The sequence below is a fragment of the Littorina saxatilis genome, linkage group LG17, assembly GCF_037325665.1.
Source record: "Littorina saxatilis isolate snail1 linkage group LG17, US_GU_Lsax_2.0, whole genome shotgun sequence".
NCBI lineage: Eukaryota > Metazoa > Mollusca > Gastropoda > Littorinimorpha > Littorinidae > Littorina > Littorina saxatilis.
Genome location: NC_090261.1, coordinates 9,783,978 through 9,806,705, shown reverse-complemented (window position 1 = coordinate 9,806,705; position 22,728 = coordinate 9,783,978). Strand labels below are relative to the sequence as shown.

Here is a 22,728-nt window from a genome sequence, read left to right as displayed (position 1 = left end):
CTTCCTTCCCGTCCTTCGTCTTCCCAAATGAGTCCTGAGTAATTTCACACGGCATTTTCAGCTTCTACTCGATCCGTGTGTACTAGATGTGTACTGCAGTGTTTCACTGTGAGTTATCAGAGGCTTGACGATGGTCGGAGACTAACAACACTAGTAGATATGATAGGGCCAAGGTTGTGTACTTTCGATCTGACACAGGAGACCCAAACATGAGATGTCGGGAAACGCCTGCCTCAGAAAAGCAGACGCTTTTTGCTGTCATCCAGTAGTGCCTAAACGAAAGACAATGTGTCGACGAAAAATGGACACACACACACACACTACACACACACACCACACACACACACTACACACACACATATAATATATACACACACACACACACACACACATACACACACACACACACACTACCCGCACACACACAATCACATACACACACACACACACACACACTACCCGCACACACACAATCACATACACACACACACACTACCCGCACACACACAATCACATACACACACACACACTACCCGGCGCACACACAATCACATACACACACACACACTACCCGCACACACACAATCACATACACACACACACACACACACTACCCGCACACACACAATCACATACACACACACTACCCGCACACACAATCACATACACACACACTACCCGCACACACACAATCACATACACACACACACACACTACCCACACACTCACATGTCAGTAAGACAACAAGAAGCAAGGCGACAACTGCAGGGCGCGAGGACAGTGACACAGACTCGGTGTAACAGTAACATTTCAAGTGACTCACAGTGAAGTGCTTGTCAGGTGTTATACATATGTTTGTTGATAAACACATGACGAGCGAAGCTGTTCCTCATTCCACTGCTTTTGCTTCTTCGTGGTATTTGTCGTGTGTGCGTGCGTGTGTGTTTGTGCGTTTGGGCGCGTGCTTGCGCGCGCGCGCGCGCGTGTGTGTGTGTGTGTGTTGCATGTTACTATTGTCGTTTCTTTAACCAAATAAATAGCAAAACCAATTGACCATCTTTACAATATCGAGTCTTAATGGTACCACAAACTGTAATATTTCTTTATTCACAAAATGACCAGCAAGCGCAAAACAAATACCTAGATTAAATAAACCAGCAAATTTCAAGCAATCACATTTAAGCATCAGTGTAACAAAATAGCTATTTAAAACAGCAGAAGATGTTGGGTGTTTTTCAAACTGAACTTGCCTTTTCGAGTCAAGCATAATACAGCACATGAACTAGGTGTGAATGCAAGTTCTTCGATCGTGTGGACTGGAGCTCTTGCAGTATCGATGTTAGACAGTAGAATCAGGCAACGCCGAACTTGTAGACTGTGGTCTGACGGTATGTTTCGCCTGGCCTCAGAATGGTGTTTGGGAAGGATGGCTGAAAATAAACTTACGTTTCTGAGTTCACCTTTACAGCTTCATCGTTCTTTAATCATATACACTAAATCATCCGTGGTGGGTTCTTTAAAGTATTTTATCAAACTTAACTCTTTTTTAATGTCACTTACGACACCTAGCTGAACTATAAATTATACAAATAGCAATGATTTGGAGTTTTTCCACAAGTAGAATGTAGTGAATAAACAGAGACAAGAAATGTACACAATGTTTGACATACTGCAGTTAATACTTAAAAGTCAGCACAAAAACTACAAGCAGGTACATAGAAATGATATACTCAAAGTAGCAATCACTGAGGTGGGGTATTATGGTATTCAAGCCATGCATCTCACCTCGTGCAGGCTGTTGGGGTAATGCTGAGCCTCCAGACAAAAGGCTCCGAATCGTGTGTAAGCGGCCCCGCCCTTCCCTTTGGGTTGGTTCAGGTAGTAACTATTGTAGAACTGTAGGCCTGGCTCCGTTGTCCAACACTCTATGGAGCGACCTGATGAGGGATGCTCCACTCTGTAAAATGAAAAGTTGATAAATAAACAAGAATCGGCAGACACAGTGTATCGTTTCCGTCAAATGTTGTGTAAGATAGCAACACATGTATACATGAACGAAGGCCTAAAAAAAAAATAGGTGTGGTTACGGTAACCCGACCTACCCTATTTTTAGGGGCCGATCCTATAACTTTTTATTACATTTGTCAAACAAACAAAAAAACGAGTGCAAAAAACGCAATGAAAGCGAAAGCGCCCGTGTCGCACACTTATTTCCCTGTCAAGTAGGTTTAATTTGTACACATTAGAAAAAAAAGTTTAAAAACAAAAGTGATTGCCTACCTACCTACCCTATTTTTTGGGGCTATGTTACCGTAACCACACCTATTTTTGTGTGGCCTAACTGAGGTAAATGGTGATAGAATAAAAAGCTGCCCTTCACGTGACAGTTTGTCCAAGTCGTAGCTTGGCTCTCGCTGCCAAATCTTCACCTCAGCAACGTTTTCCCTCCTGCCCTCCGTCAATGTTGTTTCTACCCTCGATTCGAAAGCAACGACCCGCCTTTCATTTAGCCCCCAGTTGACTGCCCCCCCCTCCCCCAACGAAAAAAGAGCTAAAAAAAAAGAGCTAAGAACAACAACAGCAACAAGATAAACCACGCACATAAAAAAAGATACGCAATGAATCATTATACCTTGCAGCAAACCTTAACTGCTCTCCCTCGCAAGGAGTGAGACAGAAGTTGTGACAGAAGCCCTCCCCTCCCGGCACTTTGAGCAGACGATCACCAAGCCTCACTGGCTTTCTCAGGTCCCATTCAGTGCCTTCCACCTTGCCAATCTCGCCTGAAATACAGTAAACATGCCCAACATTTCCAAAGGTTCTTATACAACTCAATTCATTCTAATACTCTACTTTGATAGCCAATTTTAAGTGATACAAAAGATCAGCCAATCGAAGACACTTTGCATCCATACATTTGATATGAATTGAAAGGTTTACTGTGTCTGGAGCTCAGCTGTTAATTGTCGTCGGACATAAGCAGTTTTCATTTGTTCACCATGGCATTGGATGGCAGTCAAATATCCTGTGACCATATGCGACTATTTGCTGCTGTCGCCCGAAATTCACTATTTGTCTCTTGTAAATGAAATTCGTTAATTAAGTTTTACCTCAAAGTATTGTCGGCCTCTGCTAAAACTAATTTCAGATTCGTAAAGCGAATGAATTGACATGTTTTGTGTTGCATGTATAGATATCTTGTTACTAAGTTTTGCACATACCTGTGGGGACGCCGTACTTGTCTATTGGCATAAAACGGTCTGCATCAATGGTGACAATATGGTCCTCCATAGTACCCGCATCCTGGCCACATGATAGCAAGACAATAGATTAATGTTGTGTTGATCTAAGTCACTGGCTAGCAAGTTCGTTTGCTTTAGATGCTCGATTTAACAAGGAGACCAGAGAAACCGTTTCAAATAACCTTGCTATGTGGTTGTGCATTTACTTAGAAGGTTGTTTTAAAACCCACCTTTCAAAAATAAAGCTCTCACTGACTTATGAAGTGTATTAGATTACAGTAATTTATCATGATAATTGGTAAAGATAAACAGACTGAATTGTTTTGATTTGTAAATGAAGTAGTGTACATTTTGGTGAACAAAAAATTGAAAATATAATTTTTTCATCAATGAGGAACTCAAGATTCATACTGTTCATACCAAAATCTTTTAAAACTTTTGGAGCGAAAAGCGCTGAAAATCGTTCGTGACCTTCACAGATGCGAACCCTTAAAGTCTTAAAACTTACATGTCCTGCGAGATTGAAGTACGAATGGTTGGTGAGGTTGACAGGAGTGGGCTTGGTGGTGATAGCTTCGTACTCAATGATGAGCTGATTGTCGTCTGTCACTCTGTAGCTGACAGTGGTGGTTAGCTCCCCTGGATAGCCTTCCTCGCCGTCAGCACTGACGTACTTCAGCACCAGTTTGTCTCCCTCCACCTTGCCGCTCCACAGTCTCTGTTCACAGTAAATATCAGAACTAAGGGTAAAAACAAACTTAGGGGGTTGAAGAAAGGATCGTTCTATCATAGAAATAATATTATGTTTCATGGGGAAAAAAAACACGACGTATTTTATTTCAACAAAAAAATCCTTCACAGAGCACAGATTATATCCTACAAAAAAAAAATAACGTACTTCAGCAAAGCCTAACTTTCCGCCGTGTATGGACGAGGTGGGTCTGTTGAGATAACAGGTGTAGGTCTGTCCGTCCAGTGTGAACTTTCCCCCAGCAATCACGTTGGCCACACGTCCGCATACTGCTCCAAACTCAGGATTGCCTGCTTCATAGCCTGACAATACAACGACGACAAAATTAGTCATTTTCATCACAAAAGTAATACATTTTTGTCTGTTTTGATATAATTATGTAGTTACTGTTATGTTCACTGCTGTGTACACTCAATCTCCAAAGAAATTGCCAGACAAGATTCCGTGAAACCTTTCTTCCTCGCCGTCTATTATTATGATAATTACATTTATCATCCATTCCACAACCTTTGGACTGCTCATTTACTTCAGAGACTGACGATGCAACGACAAGGCGAAAATATAAACGGGGAAAAACAAACAAACATATACGCACGCACGCACGCACGCATACACACACACACACGGCACACACACACACACACACACACACACACACACACACACACACACACACACACACACACACACACTGTCACATGCACACACACACAACCCGTAGCATTTATTGTAACCACCTGCCATATCGTCGAAGGCCAGGTTGATGTCGACCATTTTGCCATAACGGTCAGGGACGTGGATTTCCGTGATGATGGCGCCATATTCAATGACCTTCACCTCTAGGCTGCCACTGCTGTTCTTCAGCGTAAACCTGCACACAGACATTTTTAAGCCGCACTTGTTATCTTTCCTTCATTTAGTTTCCTTATTTTTGTCTTCTTCTTTCTTTGTTTACCTTTTTGTACAATATTTAACGGGTTTCTTCTCAAAAATGCATTTTTTATTTAATTATCCGAATTGTAATGCTTTTGTATTTTAAGAGATAAGGACTGTGGCATTATGCACTTTAGATGCGTAACATGCCAGCATCATCGTTAGAATGAAACAGGCAGGAGAGGAGTGGACTGGAGGTACATAACTTACATACACACATAGGTAATTACACCATTACCCTCGTCTCGATTACAAGTCGACTGAAAAATATTTAGTCAAAACTTGATCAAATATAAACAAATTTCAGGCATGTTTATATGAGCACGTATAATAAGTTTTAAACTTGTTGTGCTCCTTTTTAATGATGTTGTTATATTATCATGTGTCTGTTTACGAATAAAATACTGTTTAAAAAAAAATTGTAAACAAAAAACACACAAAAACGACAATGGAACGTTCAACCATTGACAAAACTACGCCCTTGAATTTGTTCGAGTAAAGAAAAGCCCGGGTTCAACAATATGAAATTGAATAAAGTATGCAAGAATGGAAGAATTAAATGCAGTAGCGAGAAGGGAGAGAGAGAGGACAGGAATGAGACTTTACAACTAACAACAGCAAGTATTTCCAAAAACAAACGACCCGTTTTGGGCAGTTTTTGTAAATACCGTATCGTAAACATGGTAACAAAAATATATTTTACCAAAACAGAGCGACAATAGCACGCATGCGTTTTTACTTTACAGTGACTTATGTGGCCTTGAATAAACTTTCGTCGATTTCGTTTCACGATATTTTGTTCCCACGAGGATTGTTGTGTTACAGTACTATGTCTAGGCTATAGTCACTCAGCCATGTGCGTGCGATGATTGCGTGTGATTTAGTAAACAGTAGCACCTGTGATGTAGGCCCCTCCGATGCGTTGACACCTCCACTGAAGCAGAGGACCCGTTCTCTCTCTCTCTCTCTCTCTCTCTCTCTCTCTCTCTCTCTCTCTCTCTCTCTCTCTCTCTCTCTCTCTCTCTCTCTCTTGTAAGACTAGGCGTGAGCCTAAAATCTCCATCCACGAATGGCGCAGGAGGGAAAATTTTTCACAGTGCAGACAAGATGGATATTTTTCAAGTTCAAAGTGGCTATATCAAAGTTTGAGTCTCCAGAACTATACAAGTGAAAGTCTAAAGTGATTGTGTGCAGAAATCTACTGAAAATGATCGAGGTAGGACTTTGGAGGGCCAGTATTGGTCGTTTTCATCTGGCTTGTGTGGCAAAACATTTCTTGAACCGGCTTTGTGCTCAGCCCGTATATGGTGACAGTTCTGAAATCAGTGTCAGCGACGTGTGCATTACTTGGGGATGCCTTGTTTTTCTTGCGAACATCGTGTGCTGCTTCAAAGATGTTGCGGAAAGTGCTTTTAGTGCGCCATTCCCACCCCTGGGAACTGTGACTTATAATTCGTCAACAGTGACTGGCCATTTGTCAGTGCCAAGTGATGACCTTGTACACCTGTCACCGATGGCGGTGACCTTTCCGCACGCACAGCACGCGCCATCTTTGTGCCTGGCAGTGATTGCCTTCGCGATACGACGCTTGAGATTGAGCAATGACGTAGAGGAAAACCCTGGGCCTGCTGTCAGTGGCAGTAGCGAAAGTAGTGGTGGTGGTGCGGAGTCAACTGCAGTGGCAGATAGCATCAAACACTTAGAGGAGTCGTTGCAGCAGAAAATGGATGTCGTTCTGGCAACCATGCAAACACAGGCGGACTTTCTCAAACGACAAGAAGACATGCTTAGAAAACAAGAGACATTGATGAAGAAATTTGGGGATGAGCAAGAGACAATGAAAAAGTCCCTCAAGAAGAACGAACAGTCGATCTCCAACCTCTCCTCACAACAAGACGATCTGTATCGTGTGGTGACTAGCCTCGAGGCAGAGGTTGACAGGCTGGAGGGGTTTTCCCGTCGCAACAACGTCAAGTTTTTCGGAATACCAGAAGAAGTTGGCGACACCGATGCTGACTGTGTTGTTGCAGTGAAAAACGTTCTTGACACATACATTCCTCAGAAGCAGTGGGAGCCTGACGTCATCGAGCGAGCGCATCGCCTCGGCAAACCCAACCCCAAGAATCCCAACCCCCGCCCTATCATTGCCAAGTTCCAACGTTGGGGCGATGCGATGCGTCTCATGAAAGACCGTGAGGCACGAAGCGACATGGAGCACGACAACCTGAGAGCGGCCCAAGATCTCACCAGACGGCAGACCCAGAAGCTGAAACAGCTGAGGGAGGAGGGGAAGACGGCCTACTACACAAACGGCAAGCTACGCTTCCATGACAACCCCAGAAACAACGATGATCGCCGTGCTGACAACCGCCGGCCGGGTGGCCCCGGCTTGTTGACAAACACCGACTCGGAGACGCCCCCTGATCACGAGCAGCGTCAACCAATCAGCGAAGTAGAAATAGAGCGTGACGTCAGTGACACTCAGGGTCACAGCCGTGACACTGAAGAAAATTCCGGTCGGAATTCCGGGCAGAGTGACGCCAGAGATAAGCGTGTGACCCGCTCAGCCAATCGGCAGGGCCACAAAGACATGACATTGGGTGGCGATAGTGGAGGTGGTGGGTACTCGGCCTACATTCGCAACGTGCGTGGAACTCCCACCCGTGCAGGAAACAGCGAATAGGGGCGTGGCCAAGGCTATGACAATGCAAACAAACAAGACACACAAGCACATGACAAAAACACACCTGATGTAAATAATGTTGCAACAGCAAATAAGGACAAATTGAATACTTCTTTTTCATTTCTTTGTTGGAATATAAATGGGTTGATTGCCAAGCTAACTGACCCTGATTTTGTTGATTACATAACTTCTTTTGATGTTTGCTTTTTGTCTGAAACCTTTACTTTGCCAAGCTTTGACTTCAGTACCTATTTTAGTGATTTCATTGTTCTTCATTCACCAGGTGTGAAACTGACCAAGATGGGCCATGTTTCTGGTGGAACTGTTATGTTGATTCGTAAATGTCTGTCGGATTTTGTTGAGACTATTGATACCAAGAGTGAAAATGTTTTGTGCGTAAAACTTTCAAAAGAATTGTTTGGTTGTGAGAAAGACATGATGTTTATTGGTCTGTATAATCATCCAGTGGGCAGTGTGTACTATGATAAAAAAGATTATGATTGTACTCTAGAAATGCTAGAACAGTTTATTTTGTCTTTAATGGAAGCTGGCAGGGATGTGTACTATTTACTTGGAGGTGATTTGAACGCCCGAATAGGGGATTGGTGTCTTGAATGTGTTGATGAAGAAGATGATGATGAGGATGGTAATGTTTTTGAAAGAAAATCACAAGATGTTTTGACAAATAACTTTGGTAAAATACTGATTCAGTTTTGCTGCATGTTTCACCTTGTACCTCTGCATGGATTAGTACAACCAGGTTTCGATGATAAATTCACTTTTGTGTCTGAAAGAGGAAATAGTACTATTGATCACTTTTTGTCTTCAGTTGATTTTGTTGAATATGTAAATATGTTTTCTGTTGTCAACCGCATTGAGTCTCATCATATGCCTGTTCGGCTAGATGTGTGTGCTGCCCTAAAAATTGACGCTGATGTAGACAGTGAGAATAAGACTAGTTCAGAGAAACTGACTTGGGATTCCTCCAAAGCTAGTGTATTTTTAGATTTTCTTTCTTCACGTGAAGGTCAAACTGCCATCGATGACGCTGCTGCATGTATTGATGATAACTCTGACGCTGCCTTGACAATGTTTGTAAACACGCTTTTAGAAGCGGGTCGGTGCATGCGATGCACGGTGTTTTTTGGAGGCCGTCAGCGTCGTACGAGCCGATGGTTTGACACAGAGTGTAGGGAGGGAAAACGTGAAGTTAATAGATTACTTAGTCGGTACTCTCGCACTAGAAAGGTTGAGGATAAACTACAGTATTTGCAAAAAAGATCTGAATATCAAAATATGATAAAAGAGAAAAAGAAAGCACATAGAAAATCAGTGCAAGATTCTTTACTAGAAAACAGAAAAAATCCTTCCATGTTCTGGTCAACGGTAAAGCGGTCTCGCCCAAGGGAGAGAAACCGTGCTACTATAAATATCGATGTCTGGAAAGATCACTTTGAAAACATTTTGGGACAGCACACAGCTTCAACGCCTGAACAAAACGAAAATGTAATAAATGAAGAAAGTGAGGAAGATGTACATATTTATGAATTGGATGAACAAATTTCGTTAGCTGAGGTAAAACAAGCCATTCGAAAATTAAAAGCAGGGAAAGCTTCTGGTATTGATGAAATACCAGCAGAATTTCTAAAAGCAGCTGAGGATATTGTTGCCCCTTTTCTCACTAAGTTCTTTAACCGTGTTTATGACACTGGTGTGTTTCCTAAACAATGGAGTCAGTCCGTGATAGTTCCTTTACTGAAAAAGGGTGATGTAAATAATCCTGGAAATTATAGGGGCATTTCCCTCCTGAGTACTATTAGTAAAGTTTTTACTTCCATCCTAAATAGGCGTCTGTATAAATGGGCAGAGAGTGAACACAAGATATGTGAAGAACAAGCTGGTTTTCGAAAAAACTATTCAACTATTGATCATCTTTTTACACTTGTGACTATGATTAAGAAATGTCTGTACGGACAAAGGAGAAGTAAACTGTACGTTGCTTTTATTGATTATTTGAAAGCTTTCGATTCTGTAGACAGGGATAGTTTGTGGGTCGTTCTTCAAAAAATAAAAACTTCGACGAAAATGCTCCGTATGCTACAAGGGATTTATGATTCTGTCCAGTCATGTGTAAGATGGGGCCCTGAAGTGTCTGACTTTTTTGATTGCCCTGCCGGGGTGAAACAAGGCTGCATGTTGTCTCCCCTGATTTTTTCCCTGTTCATTACTGAAGTAGCCGATAAAGTAACCTCAAATGGAAGGCATGGTGTTCAGTTTTTGCCTGGATTACAAGAAATTTTTTTGCTTCTTTTTGCTGACGATATTTGTTTGATTTCTACAACACCTGTTGGACTACAAAACCAATTGAACAATCTTGAACAAGCCTCCTCTGCCCTTGGCCTCAGTGTAAATTTAAAGAAAACAAAAGTAATGGTTTTTCGGAAAGGCGGTCATCTATCTAAGACAGAAAAATGGTTTTATCAAGGTAAACCTATGGATGTTGTAAACAGTTATAAATATTTGGGTGTCACATTGACAACAAAATTATCATTTGACATTGCTTTAGAAGAATTTGCAGGCAGAGCCAAGGGAAAAGTGGTAGAAATCATGAAAACAATGTGGAGCTTAGGTAGCATGGATGTTAGTGTATTTTTTAAATTGTTTGATGCGCTAGTAAAACCTATGCTTTTGTACGCCTCTGAAATATGGGGTATCACACGCTTTCGTTCTGTTGAATCTCCGCATTTGTTTGCTTGTAAAAGATTTTTGAATGTTTTACCAAGAACTCCAAACGCGATGGCATATGGAGAACTCGGTCGTTTCCCTTTATTCATTGACAGTACTGTCAGTGTTATCAGGTACTGGCTAAAGCTGCAGAACATGTTTTTGGTTAGATTACCTAGACAAGCGTACGAGATGGATAAAAAAAGATTTTCAAGGTTACCCGGAAATGAGGTTGATTTGCAAAATTGGGCTTGCTCGGTAAAGCGTTGTTTGGATATGTGTGGGTTTTCCTTTGTATGGCTGAATGGTGGTGTTGTTCATGAAAAAGCTTTTCTGCGTGCGTTTAGACAGCGTTTGATTGACTGCTATAAGCAGGAATGGTTTGGTAAGATAATGGAAAGTGATAGATTTTCAACGTATAGTTCGTTCAAGTCTTTATTGCAGCCGGAAAAATACCTAACAGATATCACACTTACTAAATTTAGAAACATTTTTGTCAAACTACGCCTAGGTATTATTGACCTGAATGGAAACAAACGCTATAGTGCTGTACCAAACACGTGCCCGTTTTGTCCTGCTGTGGAAAACGAAATACATTTTCTGCTACATTGCCCAAAATACCAGGATCTACGTGTAAAATATATTTTGAAATATTTCACTGACAATGTACATGTACCACCCTTGATTTTTCTGCTACAAAATGAGAGTATATACATTAATAGAGCTGTAGCCATGTATTGTTATTATGCCATGAAATTACGTGATGAAGAAATTTCAAACAGGCAATTGTTGCTATGACTGATACTTTGAGACAAAATTTGTAAATTTTCGTGCCACGATATATATTTTTCTTGTTCCTGTACAACCATGAAATTTTGTTGTGGATTTTTATTCCGATTTTTTCCTGTGTCTTTTGTAAACCCCCATGCGTATATGCCGGTGGCCTCGCATTAAATTTCCTGAGTTCCTGAGTTCCTGAGTTCCTGAGTTCTCTCTCTCTCTAGCTCTCTCTCTCTCTCTTATCTTGAGAAAAATATACCTGTCATAATAAGTCTCCTTTCATCGCAGGTAGCACTGTCAAGGATGCTTTTCGCTACCCCCAAGGGTGTCCTTTCATCGCAGGTAGCACTGCCAAGGATGCTTTTCGCTACCCCCAAGGGTGTCCTTTCATCGCAGGTAGCACTGTCAAGGATGCTTTTCGCTACCCCCAAGGGTGTCCTTTCATCGCAGGTAGCACTGCCAAGGATGCTTTTCGCTACCCCCAAGGGGTGTCCTTTCATCGCAGGTAGCACTGTCAAGGATGCATCGCTACCCCCAAGGGTGTCCTTTCATCGCAGGTAGCACTGTCAAGGATGCTTTTCGCTACCCCCAAGGGTGTCCTTTCATCGCAGGTAGCACTGTCAAGGATGCTTTTCGCTGCCCCCAAGGGTGTCCTTTCATCGCAGGTAGCACTGTCAAGGATGCTTTTCGCTACCCCAAGGGGTGTCCTTTCATCGCAGGTAGCACTGTCAAGGATGCTTTTCGCTGCCCCCAAGGGTGTCCTTTCATCGCAGGTAGCACTGTCAAAGAAGCTTTTCGCTACCCCAAGGGGTGTCCTTTCATCGCAGGTAGCACTGTCAAAGAAGCTTTTCGCTACCCCAAGGGGTGTCCTTTCATCGCAGGTAGCACTGTCAAGGATGCTTTTCGCTACCCTAAGGGGTGTCCTTTCATCGCAGGTAGCACTGTCAAAGAAGCTTTTCGCTGCCCCCAAGGGTGTCCTTTCATCGCAGGTAGCGCTGTCAAGGATGCTTTTCGCTACCCCCAAGGGTGTCCTTTCATCGCAGGTAGCACTGTCAAGGATGCTTTTCGCTACCCCTAAGGGTGTCCTTTCATCGCAGGTAGCACTGTCAAGGATGCTTTTCGCTACTCCAAGGGGTGTCCTTTCATCGCAGGTAGCACTGTCAAGGATGCTTTTCGCTACCCCCAAGGGTGTCCTTTCATCGCAGGTAGCACTGTCAAAGAAGCTTTCGCAAATCCATCTTTGCCGACTTTGTGTTATCTTCTGCAGTATTGATGATGACCGACAAAGACCAGTTCTGATAACGCCTGTCTTTATCTATCATCTTGACCAACACATAACTGTCATGACAAGCCACTGACATGCAATATCTGAACCCTTTCAGGCAGGTTCCACTGTACAAGCTGTCACAAACCTTTCCTCACGTACAGTATTCACAGCACTTGCCGGCAAGGCCGTGACATATATATATTATCCAGACGTATTGTCTACAACTACGAGGCCAAGGTCGTGCAAGAAAAAATAAACCTAAACCCGAGATTGCTGTGTCTGCTTTAAAACACTAAGTGCGATTTTTCCTCTGTGTCATTGGGACAGGCATTATACGGATAGATCAAAAATACAGAAGGGAAGAGGAAACATACGGGAGGGAACAAAAGACGGACAGACAGACAGTAAGTCACTGAATCACACCCTAGCAGAACAACACCAACAACACCACACATGTAGACACATAGGCTACAGAGAAGGAGGAGGAGGCGGAGAGAGATAGAGAGAGAGAGAGAGAGAGAGAGAGAGAGAGAGGGGAGATAGAGATAAAGAGAGAGAGAGAGTAACCAAAAACGGGACCACTGCATGGGGGAAAGGGCAAGGGAGATAAGGTGAGAGCAACTCTCGACGTTATGTTGTTCCGTTTTATTTCACGACTTTTGTATGAAACACGCACCCCACTCCACCCCCCCCCCCCCCCTCACCACCCACATACACGACTGACACACACTAATTTCAAGTTCTCGGGCACAGAAGCCACCACTATTATACAGCAAAATAATACATATATTTTATTAGTATCTTACCTTTTCACCTCTTTTCCATCTTTCGTCTTTCCGAAGATGTCCTGGGTAATTTCGCCCGGCATTTTCACAGTCTGTTTCTATTGTAAGCGTGAGCTGTGTATCGTGGGGTTTCTCTGTCCCAGTCAGTTATCAAGGGCTACACACACATAGGCCAAGCACAAGGACACAAAGCCGGATAGAGTCGAAGTCGTACACTTTATACCCTGACAAAGGCGCGTCAGATAAGATGATACTTTAGAGAGAAAGGGCAGGAATTGCGGGCTTAGGAAAAGCATGTTACATGTGAAAACATTACAAGGCCATTCAGACACGACTTTTCTTTATGGGGGGAGGGTTCTTTGCTGCTATAAATTGATAATGACAGTTACTCCCCTGCTGTGCTCCATGGAGCATAGATTCAAAATGTTTTTTCCAAAGTAATAGCATGACTGTATAATGTTGTTGTGACAAGCACACATGTGCATCAGATCGGTTACGCCACGAAAACACTCACTTACAATTAGTATCTTGCTATAATCATTATCTTGCTTGTAAATTTCGTATCAGTTTGTCTGACCAGATTGATTTGGTTCTGATAAAACTGTTGCTTTCTTCGTTTCAAAGACTATATTGGCGTTGAAATGATGTATCCACATATTTGTTATCTTCTGTTTTGTGTTGCGCACAATGCATGTTTAATATTAAGCAGAGCAAGGTCATTTGGTCTCACGCATTATCTCATGCGTACACACACACACAAACACTCACACGCACGCACGCACACACTTTAGCATAATAAACTCAGTTGTATCATTTAGTACATTGAAACGAAAGAAGATAACAAAACATGGTGTTTTTTTAATTGAAATTCATTTGCTCAGGTATACAAACTATGTTATGTAACATTAACCCCTTCACTGCCCACCCCGTATGTAATACGTGGTCATTTTCTGTTTATCGTACGCCCATAACCGTATCTCATACGTGGGATTTGTGTCAACAACATTTCAGGACATTTCTGAAAACTAAATGGGAGGTAACCACTGTCCAAGTACTTGTAGGGGGTCTAAACACAGTTCTTTCCCATAGACCATTCGGATAAGTTACTACCACTGTGGCAGTGAAGGGGTTAAGACCGCTAGTCTTGTAGTGTCGACATCGAATGACAGAATCAGGCAACACCGAACTTGTAGATGGTGGTCTGACGAAATGTTTCTCCCGGCCTCAGAATGGTATTGGGGAAAGATGGCTGAAAATGAACATATTTGGCGTTTGAGTCCAGTTCCATGATTATGAACAGGTTTCATGCAGATGTAGATCAAAACCAATTATAGATTATTCTATTTAAGCCGTTTATTCTTTGAAGTTACGCAAGTTACATGTTTCAAAGAATGCCAATATTGGGATAATATCAATATTGCAATTCTTAGCAACACTAAAAGTGGTCATTAACTTTTGAAAAGAAAAGATTGAATTCATGGAAGAAACAACGTTCATTCAACAAACAACGCACGCATCTATGCATGCACCTGCAAGCACACCTCATAAGGTATTGCCACAGGTAAAATATCGAACGAAGCATTCACGAAGTATATGAAGCAGAAAGAAAGAAACACCTGTGTGAAGCAAACTTTAAGTAAGTAAGTTGTTGGTTTTTGTGCAGGTGCACAGGCACATGAAGTTGAGGACAAACCGTTAACAAACCTGATGAAAGTACTGCTTGATTTAATTGCTCTTGAAGACACTTTTGAAATTTTGACAAGGTCGGGGGGGGGGGGGGGGGGGGGGTGCATGTAATATGCATGCACTCCTGTTTAAAATATTGTTAACAAAAAGCCATGTACGTAATCAAAGAATGCGGCCTCGCTGTCTCTGACATAAAGGAGCATTACGAAAACTGAAAAAAGTCTCATCGAACCTGCCCTGGTGACAACCTCTTGAAAACGACCACCTGCCCATTACGACCCCGACGAGGTTCTTACCTCTATAATTCACCTTTCCATAACCATCACCTGTCTATAGATACCACGTTTAGTTGGTCCTTTTGTTGGTCGATTTAGACATGTTCGACTGGAGCTATTTTTCGATAAATCCACTCACATGATGAACACTGTCAGGGTAATGCTGAGCCTCCAGACACAGAGCTCCAGACTGTGTGTAGACGGCCCCATCCTTTCCATATGGCTCGTCCAGCATGCAACAGGTGTACACCTGCATCCCGCACTCTGTGGTCAGACACTCCATGGTGCGGCCCGATGGAGGATGCCCCACTCTGTACAGTAAAGAAGGATAAATTGTATGAAAAGGCCTGGCCTGAAGTTGTAATCCTTGTAAAATAAAATTCAGCTCAGTTCAGTTCGCTAAATCCTGGAGTTAATCGCGGCAAGAATTGCCTAAGAAACGCTACGTCCTCGCCATTTCTAGCGTCTAAGAAACGGGGGACTGGTCACGTACGTGCTCCTCCATGTCACTTTTCCCCAAATTCCCCAACAGATCGTAGAAGAGGGGACGTCCTCGTCCCCTCAAAAAGTACATAGTTAAGTAGTACTTGCAAACGTACTGGTACCTTCTTCTTCTTCTTCTTCTTCTTCGTTCATGGGCTGAAACTCCCACGTTCACTCATGCTTTTGCACGAGTGGGTTTTTACGTGTATTATGTGACCGTTTTTACCCCGCCATTCAGGCAGCCATACGCCGCTTTCGGGGGAAAATTTACAAACGAAAATGAAAGAAAAGTAGATTAAAAACAAAACCTCTGGCAACAGCACAAAAGCAGTATTAACGAGACAATTGGGAAAAAAAGGTTGGTTGGTTGGTTAATTTTTAATTTTCCTTGTCTCGAAAACCTAGTGGGTCCTACAAGACCAATTCAACTTGGATCTTATTCTCTGTGGCGCATAACAAAGTTCAAAGTTGAAAAGTCATGGAAGTAGGACAGGTAAGCTGCCAGAATACAGAGTGAACAAAATACAATATTTTGTGACTTTACATTTGCCCCGTAATACTGGGGGAATGAATAAAAGAAAAACAAGTCGCGTAAGGCGAAAATACAACATTTAGTCAAGTAGCTGTCGAACTCACAGAATGAAACTGAACGCAATGCCATTTTTCAGCAAGACCGTATACTCGTAGCATCGTCAGTCCACCGCTCATGGCAAAGGCAGTGAAATTGACAAGAAGAGCGGGGTAGTAGTTGCGCTAAGAAGGATAGCACGCGTTTCTGTACCTCTCTTTGTTTTAACTTTCTGAGCGTGTTTTTAATCCAAACATATCATATCTATATGTTTTTGGAATCAGGAACCGACAAGAAATAAGATGAAAGTGTTTTTAAATTGATTTCGACAATTTAATTTTGATAATAATTTTTATATATTTAATTTTCAGAGCTTGTTTTTAATCCCAATATAACATATTTATATGTTTTTGGAATCAGCAAATGATGGAGAATAAGATAAACGTAAATTTGGATCGTTTTATAAATTTTTATTTTTTTTTTACAATTTTCAGATTTTTAATGACCAAAGTCATTAATTAATGTTTAAGCCACCAAGCTGAAATGCAATACCGAAGTCCGGGCTTCGTCGAAGATTACTTGACCAAAATTTTAACCAATTTGGTTGAAAAATGAGGGCGTGACAGTGCCGCCTCAACTTTCACGAAAAGCCGGATATGACGTCATCAAAGACATTTATCAAACAAGAAGAGCAAACGCTCGATCGAGTCACTTTCGCAGTTCTGAATATTATATGAGGCATCAGATGGACAGGAAGAAATTGCTATTCACAACACAATGAGTCACGTTCACATAAAATTTGAGCCCGGTCACTTTTATAGTTTCCGAGAAAAGCCCAACGTTAAGTTGTGTGTTGCCGAACAGAAAAGGCTAGTTATCTCCCTTGTTTTTCTGATAACGTTCGTAAAAGGCTACAGATGTAAATTCTTTGATGTAAAGAATAATCCTACAAAGTTTCAATCACATCCGATGAACTTTGTCAAAGATATAAAATGTCTAATTTTTCCTTTGACGCTGACCTGTGACCTTGAAAAAGGTCAAAGGTCAACGAAACCATCGTTAAAGTGTAGAGGTCATTGGAGGTCACGACTAAACAAAATATGAGCCCGATCGCTTTGATAGTTTCCGAGAAAAGTCCAACGTTAAGGTGGTGTCTACGGACGGCCGGCCGGACGGCCCGGCCGGCCGGCCGGACAGACTAACACTGACCGATTACATAGAGTCACTTTTTCTCAAGTGACTCAAAAAATGAAAAAAACGTTCGGGGATTTCATACCCAGGAACTCTCATGTCAAATTTCATAAAGATCGGTCCAGTAGTTTAGTCTGAATCGCTCTACACACACACACACACACACAGACAGACAGACAGACACACGCACATACACCACGACCCTCGTTTCGATTCCCCCTCGATGTTAAAATATTTAGTCAAAACTTGACTAAATATAAAAAGAGAAAAAAGTGAAGAGCTGAAATTTTATTTCTGTTTTTGCTTGCAAAGACATATAGTATCTGTTATATAGTATGTTAGATGACCATGATACCGAACACACCCCCTTAGTCTCTGTATTCTTCTGGCCTTATTGTAAGTACTTACCTGGCAGCAAGCTGGGGGTCTCCGTCGTTGGGAGGCAGGCAGTAAGTTTCGCTGATGCCCTTTCCTCCCGGTATCTGAGGCAGACGCTCCCCCAGTCGTTCTGGTGTCCTCAAGTCCCATTCCGTGCCCTCAACCTTTCTGATCTCACCTGCAAAGGGATTAAAACAATGATCAGGTAAGAATCATCAACTCTCAGCTCTTCTGTGCCCTCAAATTTCTGATCTCACCTGTAAAGGGATTAATAATAATTCCCAGGTAAGAATCACCAACTCTTAGCTCCTCTTCGGAACCCGAAAATGTCTGATCTTACCATGCTCATTCCAGTTTCTGCCTAGTCTAGTGCTTCTAGCCTTGAGAAACTGTCCTGTTATGCACTGAAATTCAAAACACAATTAACAGTAGCAAAGGTCACCTGACACCCTTACGGGGTCTTTAAATGGTGTCCCTTAATGGCTGGTGTCCTTTCATGAATAGTGTGCTGTAGGAAATGGGCAAACGGACTGTATGTGTCTTTTATCTAGAGGTGTACTCTCATTTAACATTAGTGTACCGCTGTACCTGTGCATATTAACAAAGTGGGATTTCTGATCTCTGTGTGTGTAGGGATGTGCTGCAATGCTTGTGTAGCTTTTTAGTACCAGTCGCTCTTTGTGTTAATCATATGTCGTGTTGGGGAAACGCACCTGTTGGGATGAAGAGGTCATCCATAGGTAGAAAGGAGTCACCGTAAATGGCCATGAGATGGTCATCCACATGTCCTGAATTCTGCAATAAATCATAACACACTCAAGACTTCATTTTTCATTTTTTGAAGACACAAATTTTGAAAACAGAACTCATCTTTCCTCAACCTTGAGTCAGGAAAGGAAATGGAACAGCGTAATGCCAAGGGATATTTTAGGCATTTGATGATGGAATACAACTTTCTCAGAGATTCATCAGTGGTCATTAATTCATGAGCAGAATCATTTAACAACCAGAAAACAAATACCTCGCCAGTTACCCTAGGTCTTGTACATTGCAGTTTTCGTCTTGCATGATCCGGATTTACAAAACTTCCATAGGATGGACAGGAAATGGGCACCAAAGAAAAGTATCAGCTCCCTAGAGAAAGAGAGAGCGCGCGGGAGCGAGAGAGAGAGAGAGAGGTCTCCCCAAATAAATTATAGCTATACCCACATGTCCTGCCAAGTTGAAGTATGCATGGTTCGTGAGAACGACGGGAGTAGGCTTGGTGGTTGTGGCTTCGTACTCAAGGATCAGCTGATTGTCGTCTGTCACTCTGTAGCTGACAGTGGTGGTTAGCTCACCTGGATATCCTTCCTCGCCGTCAGCACTGACGTACTTCAGCACCAGTTTGTCTCCCTCCACCTTGCCGCTCCACAGTCTCTGTGCAAAAGAGATGTGACTATTTTCATTTTTGAAGATTACATTCCTTTTTCATCGAATTCGGTCATAATATTACAACATTTTGATGTAGCGGTTTCCTGTTGTTTTTTTTTTTTTTTTTTTTTTTTTTGGGGGGAGGAGGGGGGGGTATTGTTTCATGAATCTGTAGGTGGTTATCTTTGAAGGTCGACTCGGTCGGCAATTGTTATCGAGTAAAAAGAAAAAGAAGAAGAAGAAAAAAATTAAATAAAACAGTAACTATTTTTTCAGAAGAAGTGAGGGAACACTAGAATACAGCACCAGTGATACTTTTGTAATATGTCCTTCAGTACACATGTTTCGCTAACAGTTAGAATTTTTTAATCAAAAGTAACCAAGACATACTCGAAAATCTAACAGCAAGAGCAACCAGGCATACCTTGTCAAAGCCGACTTTTCCGCCATGCAGAGCGTGCTCCCCATGGTTCAAACACAAGGTGTACGTCTTCCCGTCAAGGGTGAACTTGCCGCCAGCAATTCTACCCGCCACTCGCCCTATTATCGCACCCATGCACGCGGCTCCAGACTCGTAACCTGAAACATTGGGAAAGGAATTGTCGCCATGGCTATATCTCTTCCTTTTTCCTTGTAACCGATTTGTCATAGGCATGGCAAGTCTCATGCCAAAATTCAGGTGAACCGGTCAACAAACGCAGGATCTGTAAGCGATCAAAAGTACGGCGGACAGATAAACAAACAGATGATACAGATGATGGAAATAAGAAGAATATCGGAGTCTATCACTTGAAAGGTGCCCTTGAGACATTGTCTGAGCGTAAAGACATTAGAGAAGGTGAGGAAAAAGTCTTTGGAATTGGCATTCCACACAACCGTTCTAGGTCCCGTTCCCGTACCGACCAAGGAACGGTGCGGACACGGGAGGGATCGGGAGGGAACCGCAATGGAACGTAAATGATCGTTAACGGAACTGCTTTGAACGGTAGGGTCGGTTGAGTTTGGGCTGCATGTTCAAAATTTTAGCCGTTCCCCTCCCGATGCCGAACGGTAATGGAACCTTAACCCATTGGTAACGGAACGCTTGGATCGTTAAAGGAACTTAAAACAACGGTAACGCAACGGTAGTGCCCTCACACACTGAGTTGTCATACCCCCATTCCACACAACCGTTCTAGGTCCCGTTCCCGTACCGACCAAGGACGGCTGCCACTATGGTCAGACGCTGCTCAAAGATGCCAAAAACGGCCGTTTGCGCAGCGTTCCATTGTTGTGGCAGCTGTCCTTGGTCGGTATGGGAACGGGACCTAGAACGGTTGTGTGGAATGGGGGTGTAACATTGAGAGATGTATTTTATGTGAGTAGTCGGTTTTTTATAAAAGATAGACAGTATATAAAATATAACTGTGTTCACCTGCCATGTCGTCATAGCCCAGAGTGATGTCTGCCAATTCGCCGTTACGGTCTGGTACGTGGATTTCCGAGATGGTGCCGCCATAGTCCAGGATTCGAACCACAAGGCTGCCACTGCTGTTCTTCAGTGTGTACCTGTATTCATTTCAAGCATAGTATTTTAATTCCCAAACCAGTGGTGAAGGGATTTGTTTTGTTTGTTTGTGTTACCTTTCTTCTCCATGTGTCCGTTTTTCGCACGAATATCCTCTGCATAATATATTAAACACGTGGTACACGGGGATTTGCGAATTCGATAATAAAACGTTCAGACATTAATTTTAAGGAATGCCTTGCGAGTGCCGCAGTTATCATTGCAACCCCGATCCCAACTCTTGTTACCCGATACTCTCTTTATGCACGTTTGCTGAAGCCGGAGAGCACAAGAGCACAAGAAATGTATTTTGCCCTTTGGCATGACAGGCACTGGTACATGGTATTTTGGTGATTCTGCTAAGTATTGTCTTACCGTTTCACTTCTCGTCCATCTTTCGTCTTTCCGAACGAGTCCTGTGTGATTTCTTCCGGCATTTTACACTAGACGATCAAACTGTGTGTCACACGCCCACTTCGCTGGAGTTCCCAGTGCAGATCAACATCAAGGAAGGCTGCCGTATGTGTCGACCGCAGGCACATGACACTGGCGTGTGTGTTAGAGTTATTAGGTGAAGGTCAGGCGTCGTTCTGCTAAGCCTTACTACATATCTAGTAATGTTATGGAAATCCATACCTTAGCCTACCCTCCCAATGTCATGTGCCTGTGGTGTCGACTGTCCTCATTGTGGACTTTTCGTTATCGCTGTGACGAACAATTGTTGTGCGGAATGGGAACATCTACGATTTATTTTGATAATATTGAGTGTACAAACGGACAAACATGTTCACACATTGTAAAGATTACGCTTGACAGATTCTGTTTGCACTCTGTAGGAAGGATATACTTTGTGCGCTAAGTGCCCATCGATTAGTGGAAGGAAAGACGGCGCATGTGTGTGTACACACACACACACACGCACACACTAACACACATACACGCATACCAGGGCAAGACATGTTAGCATATGAATTTGATTTTTTTTAATGTCAGGCATTCATGGCATCTAAGAAAAGAAACAAAATCCACAAAGAGTCAGTGAAAACAATAACATGTTTTCATCAGAACACACACACACACACACACACACACACACCCACACCCACACACACTTCACAGTTTTATACGTCATGTGTGCTCTTCGTGGAATCTTCTGGGACAATATTGCTCTATAAGAGTTGCACACGTGTAACATTTTCAGAGGAATGTCGATATTTTACATCAGACGAAAGAATCAGGCGACACCAAACTGGTAGATGGTAGTCTGGCGGTATGTTTCTCCTGGTCTCACAATGGTGTTGGGAAAAGACGGCTGTAATGGAGAAAGGAAAAATATGTTTTTGTGAGCAAATATACACATACAGCTTCTTATCAACATGAGACTTTGAAATATCATTTTGAAGGTCATTCTAAATTCTGAAAGTCATTGACGCGCATCCTGGTTGAAACAAAATTGTTATAAAATACATAACATGAAACAATAAACAACTAGGGTAGCAACTCAAGCATTGACGTGCATCTAAGCGGTCGTAAAACTAATCTGGTTAAAGATCTAAAAAGATAATGATTTGCCCTGTAAATCGTGCCTAGCCGAGGGGTATGGTTAGAATTTTTATTCTTCGGCAAATTTGCCGAAATAGTCATGAAAGTTTGGCAATTTTCGGAAATGAAAGCCACTGCTTGGCGTCACATTTCCCCTCATGTAAGAAAAATAATCAAGGGTGCTTTTATGGCGCAAATCCTATAATAGTTCTAAGCGCCCAACACCAAAAACTATTTAAAGAAACAACAACACATTCACAAATAAACAAATAGGCAATCAATCCGTTTTAGTGCAGTACAAATTGGAGATGATTTTGCCAGAACTGAAAGTACATAAATTATGCCAAAGCATATGGTTCTGAATGTACGTAATTTGTACTAATTTGTACTAATTTGTACTATCCTTCAAATGCTGACGCATAGCATCGTTTTTTCTTAACACCCCCACAAACACACACAAACACAATCACACAATCAACGG

The 22,728-nt window shown here is 42.4% G+C and overlaps 3 protein-coding genes across 3 annotated transcripts in view; all 3 read right to left on the bottom strand.

Annotated features, from left to right (window-relative positions):
* LOC138952250 (galactose mutarotase-like) overlaps window positions 1-295 on the bottom strand; it is a 7,943-nt gene extending 7,648 nt beyond the window's left edge. The window contains exon 1 of the mRNA XM_070323876.1: window positions 1-295. This exon is cut by the window's left edge and continues 7 nt beyond it. Coding sequence (XP_070179977.1) covers window positions 1-55 — 55 coding nt within the window. The 5' untranslated portion in view covers window positions 56-295.
* The window catches only part of LOC138952660 (galactose mutarotase-like), a 380,407-nt gene extending 359,170 nt beyond the window's left edge, over window positions 1-21,237 (bottom strand). Inside the window, exons 1-15 of the mRNA XM_070324361.1 lie at window positions 21,081-21,237; window positions 20,574-20,707; window positions 19,584-19,738; window positions 18,956-19,165; window positions 18,460-18,541; window positions 17,777-17,924; window positions 15,266-15,437; window positions 13,187-13,263; window positions 4,731-4,864; window positions 4,141-4,295; window positions 3,751-3,960; window positions 3,222-3,303; window positions 2,633-2,783; window positions 1,786-1,957; window positions 1,177-1,430 (exon numbers count right to left, since the gene is read on the bottom strand). Of these exons, the coding sequence (XP_070180462.1) occupies window positions 1,353-1,430; window positions 1,786-1,957; window positions 2,633-2,783; window positions 3,222-3,303; window positions 3,751-3,960; window positions 4,141-4,295; window positions 4,731-4,864; window positions 13,187-13,263; window positions 15,266-15,437; window positions 17,777-17,924; window positions 18,460-18,541; window positions 18,956-19,165; window positions 19,584-19,738; window positions 20,574-20,707; window positions 21,081-21,142 (2,022 nt within the window). The 5' untranslated portion in view covers window positions 21,143-21,237 and the 3' untranslated portion in view covers window positions 1,177-1,352. The remainder of the gene's footprint in view (window positions 1-1,176; window positions 1,431-1,785; window positions 1,958-2,632; window positions 2,784-3,221; window positions 3,304-3,750; window positions 3,961-4,140; window positions 4,296-4,730; window positions 4,865-13,186; window positions 13,264-15,265; window positions 15,438-17,776; window positions 17,925-18,459; window positions 18,542-18,955; window positions 19,166-19,583; window positions 19,739-20,573; window positions 20,708-21,080) is intronic.
* A 464-nt stretch (window positions 21,238-21,701) lies between these two features.
* LOC138952249 (galactose mutarotase-like) overlaps window positions 21,702-22,728 on the bottom strand; it is a 46,086-nt gene continuing 45,059 nt past the window's right edge. Inside the window, exon 8 of the mRNA XM_070323874.1 lies at window positions 21,702-22,017. Coding sequence (XP_070179975.1) covers window positions 21,940-22,017 — 78 coding nt within the window. The 3' untranslated portion in view covers window positions 21,702-21,939. The remainder of the gene's footprint in view (window positions 22,018-22,728) is intronic.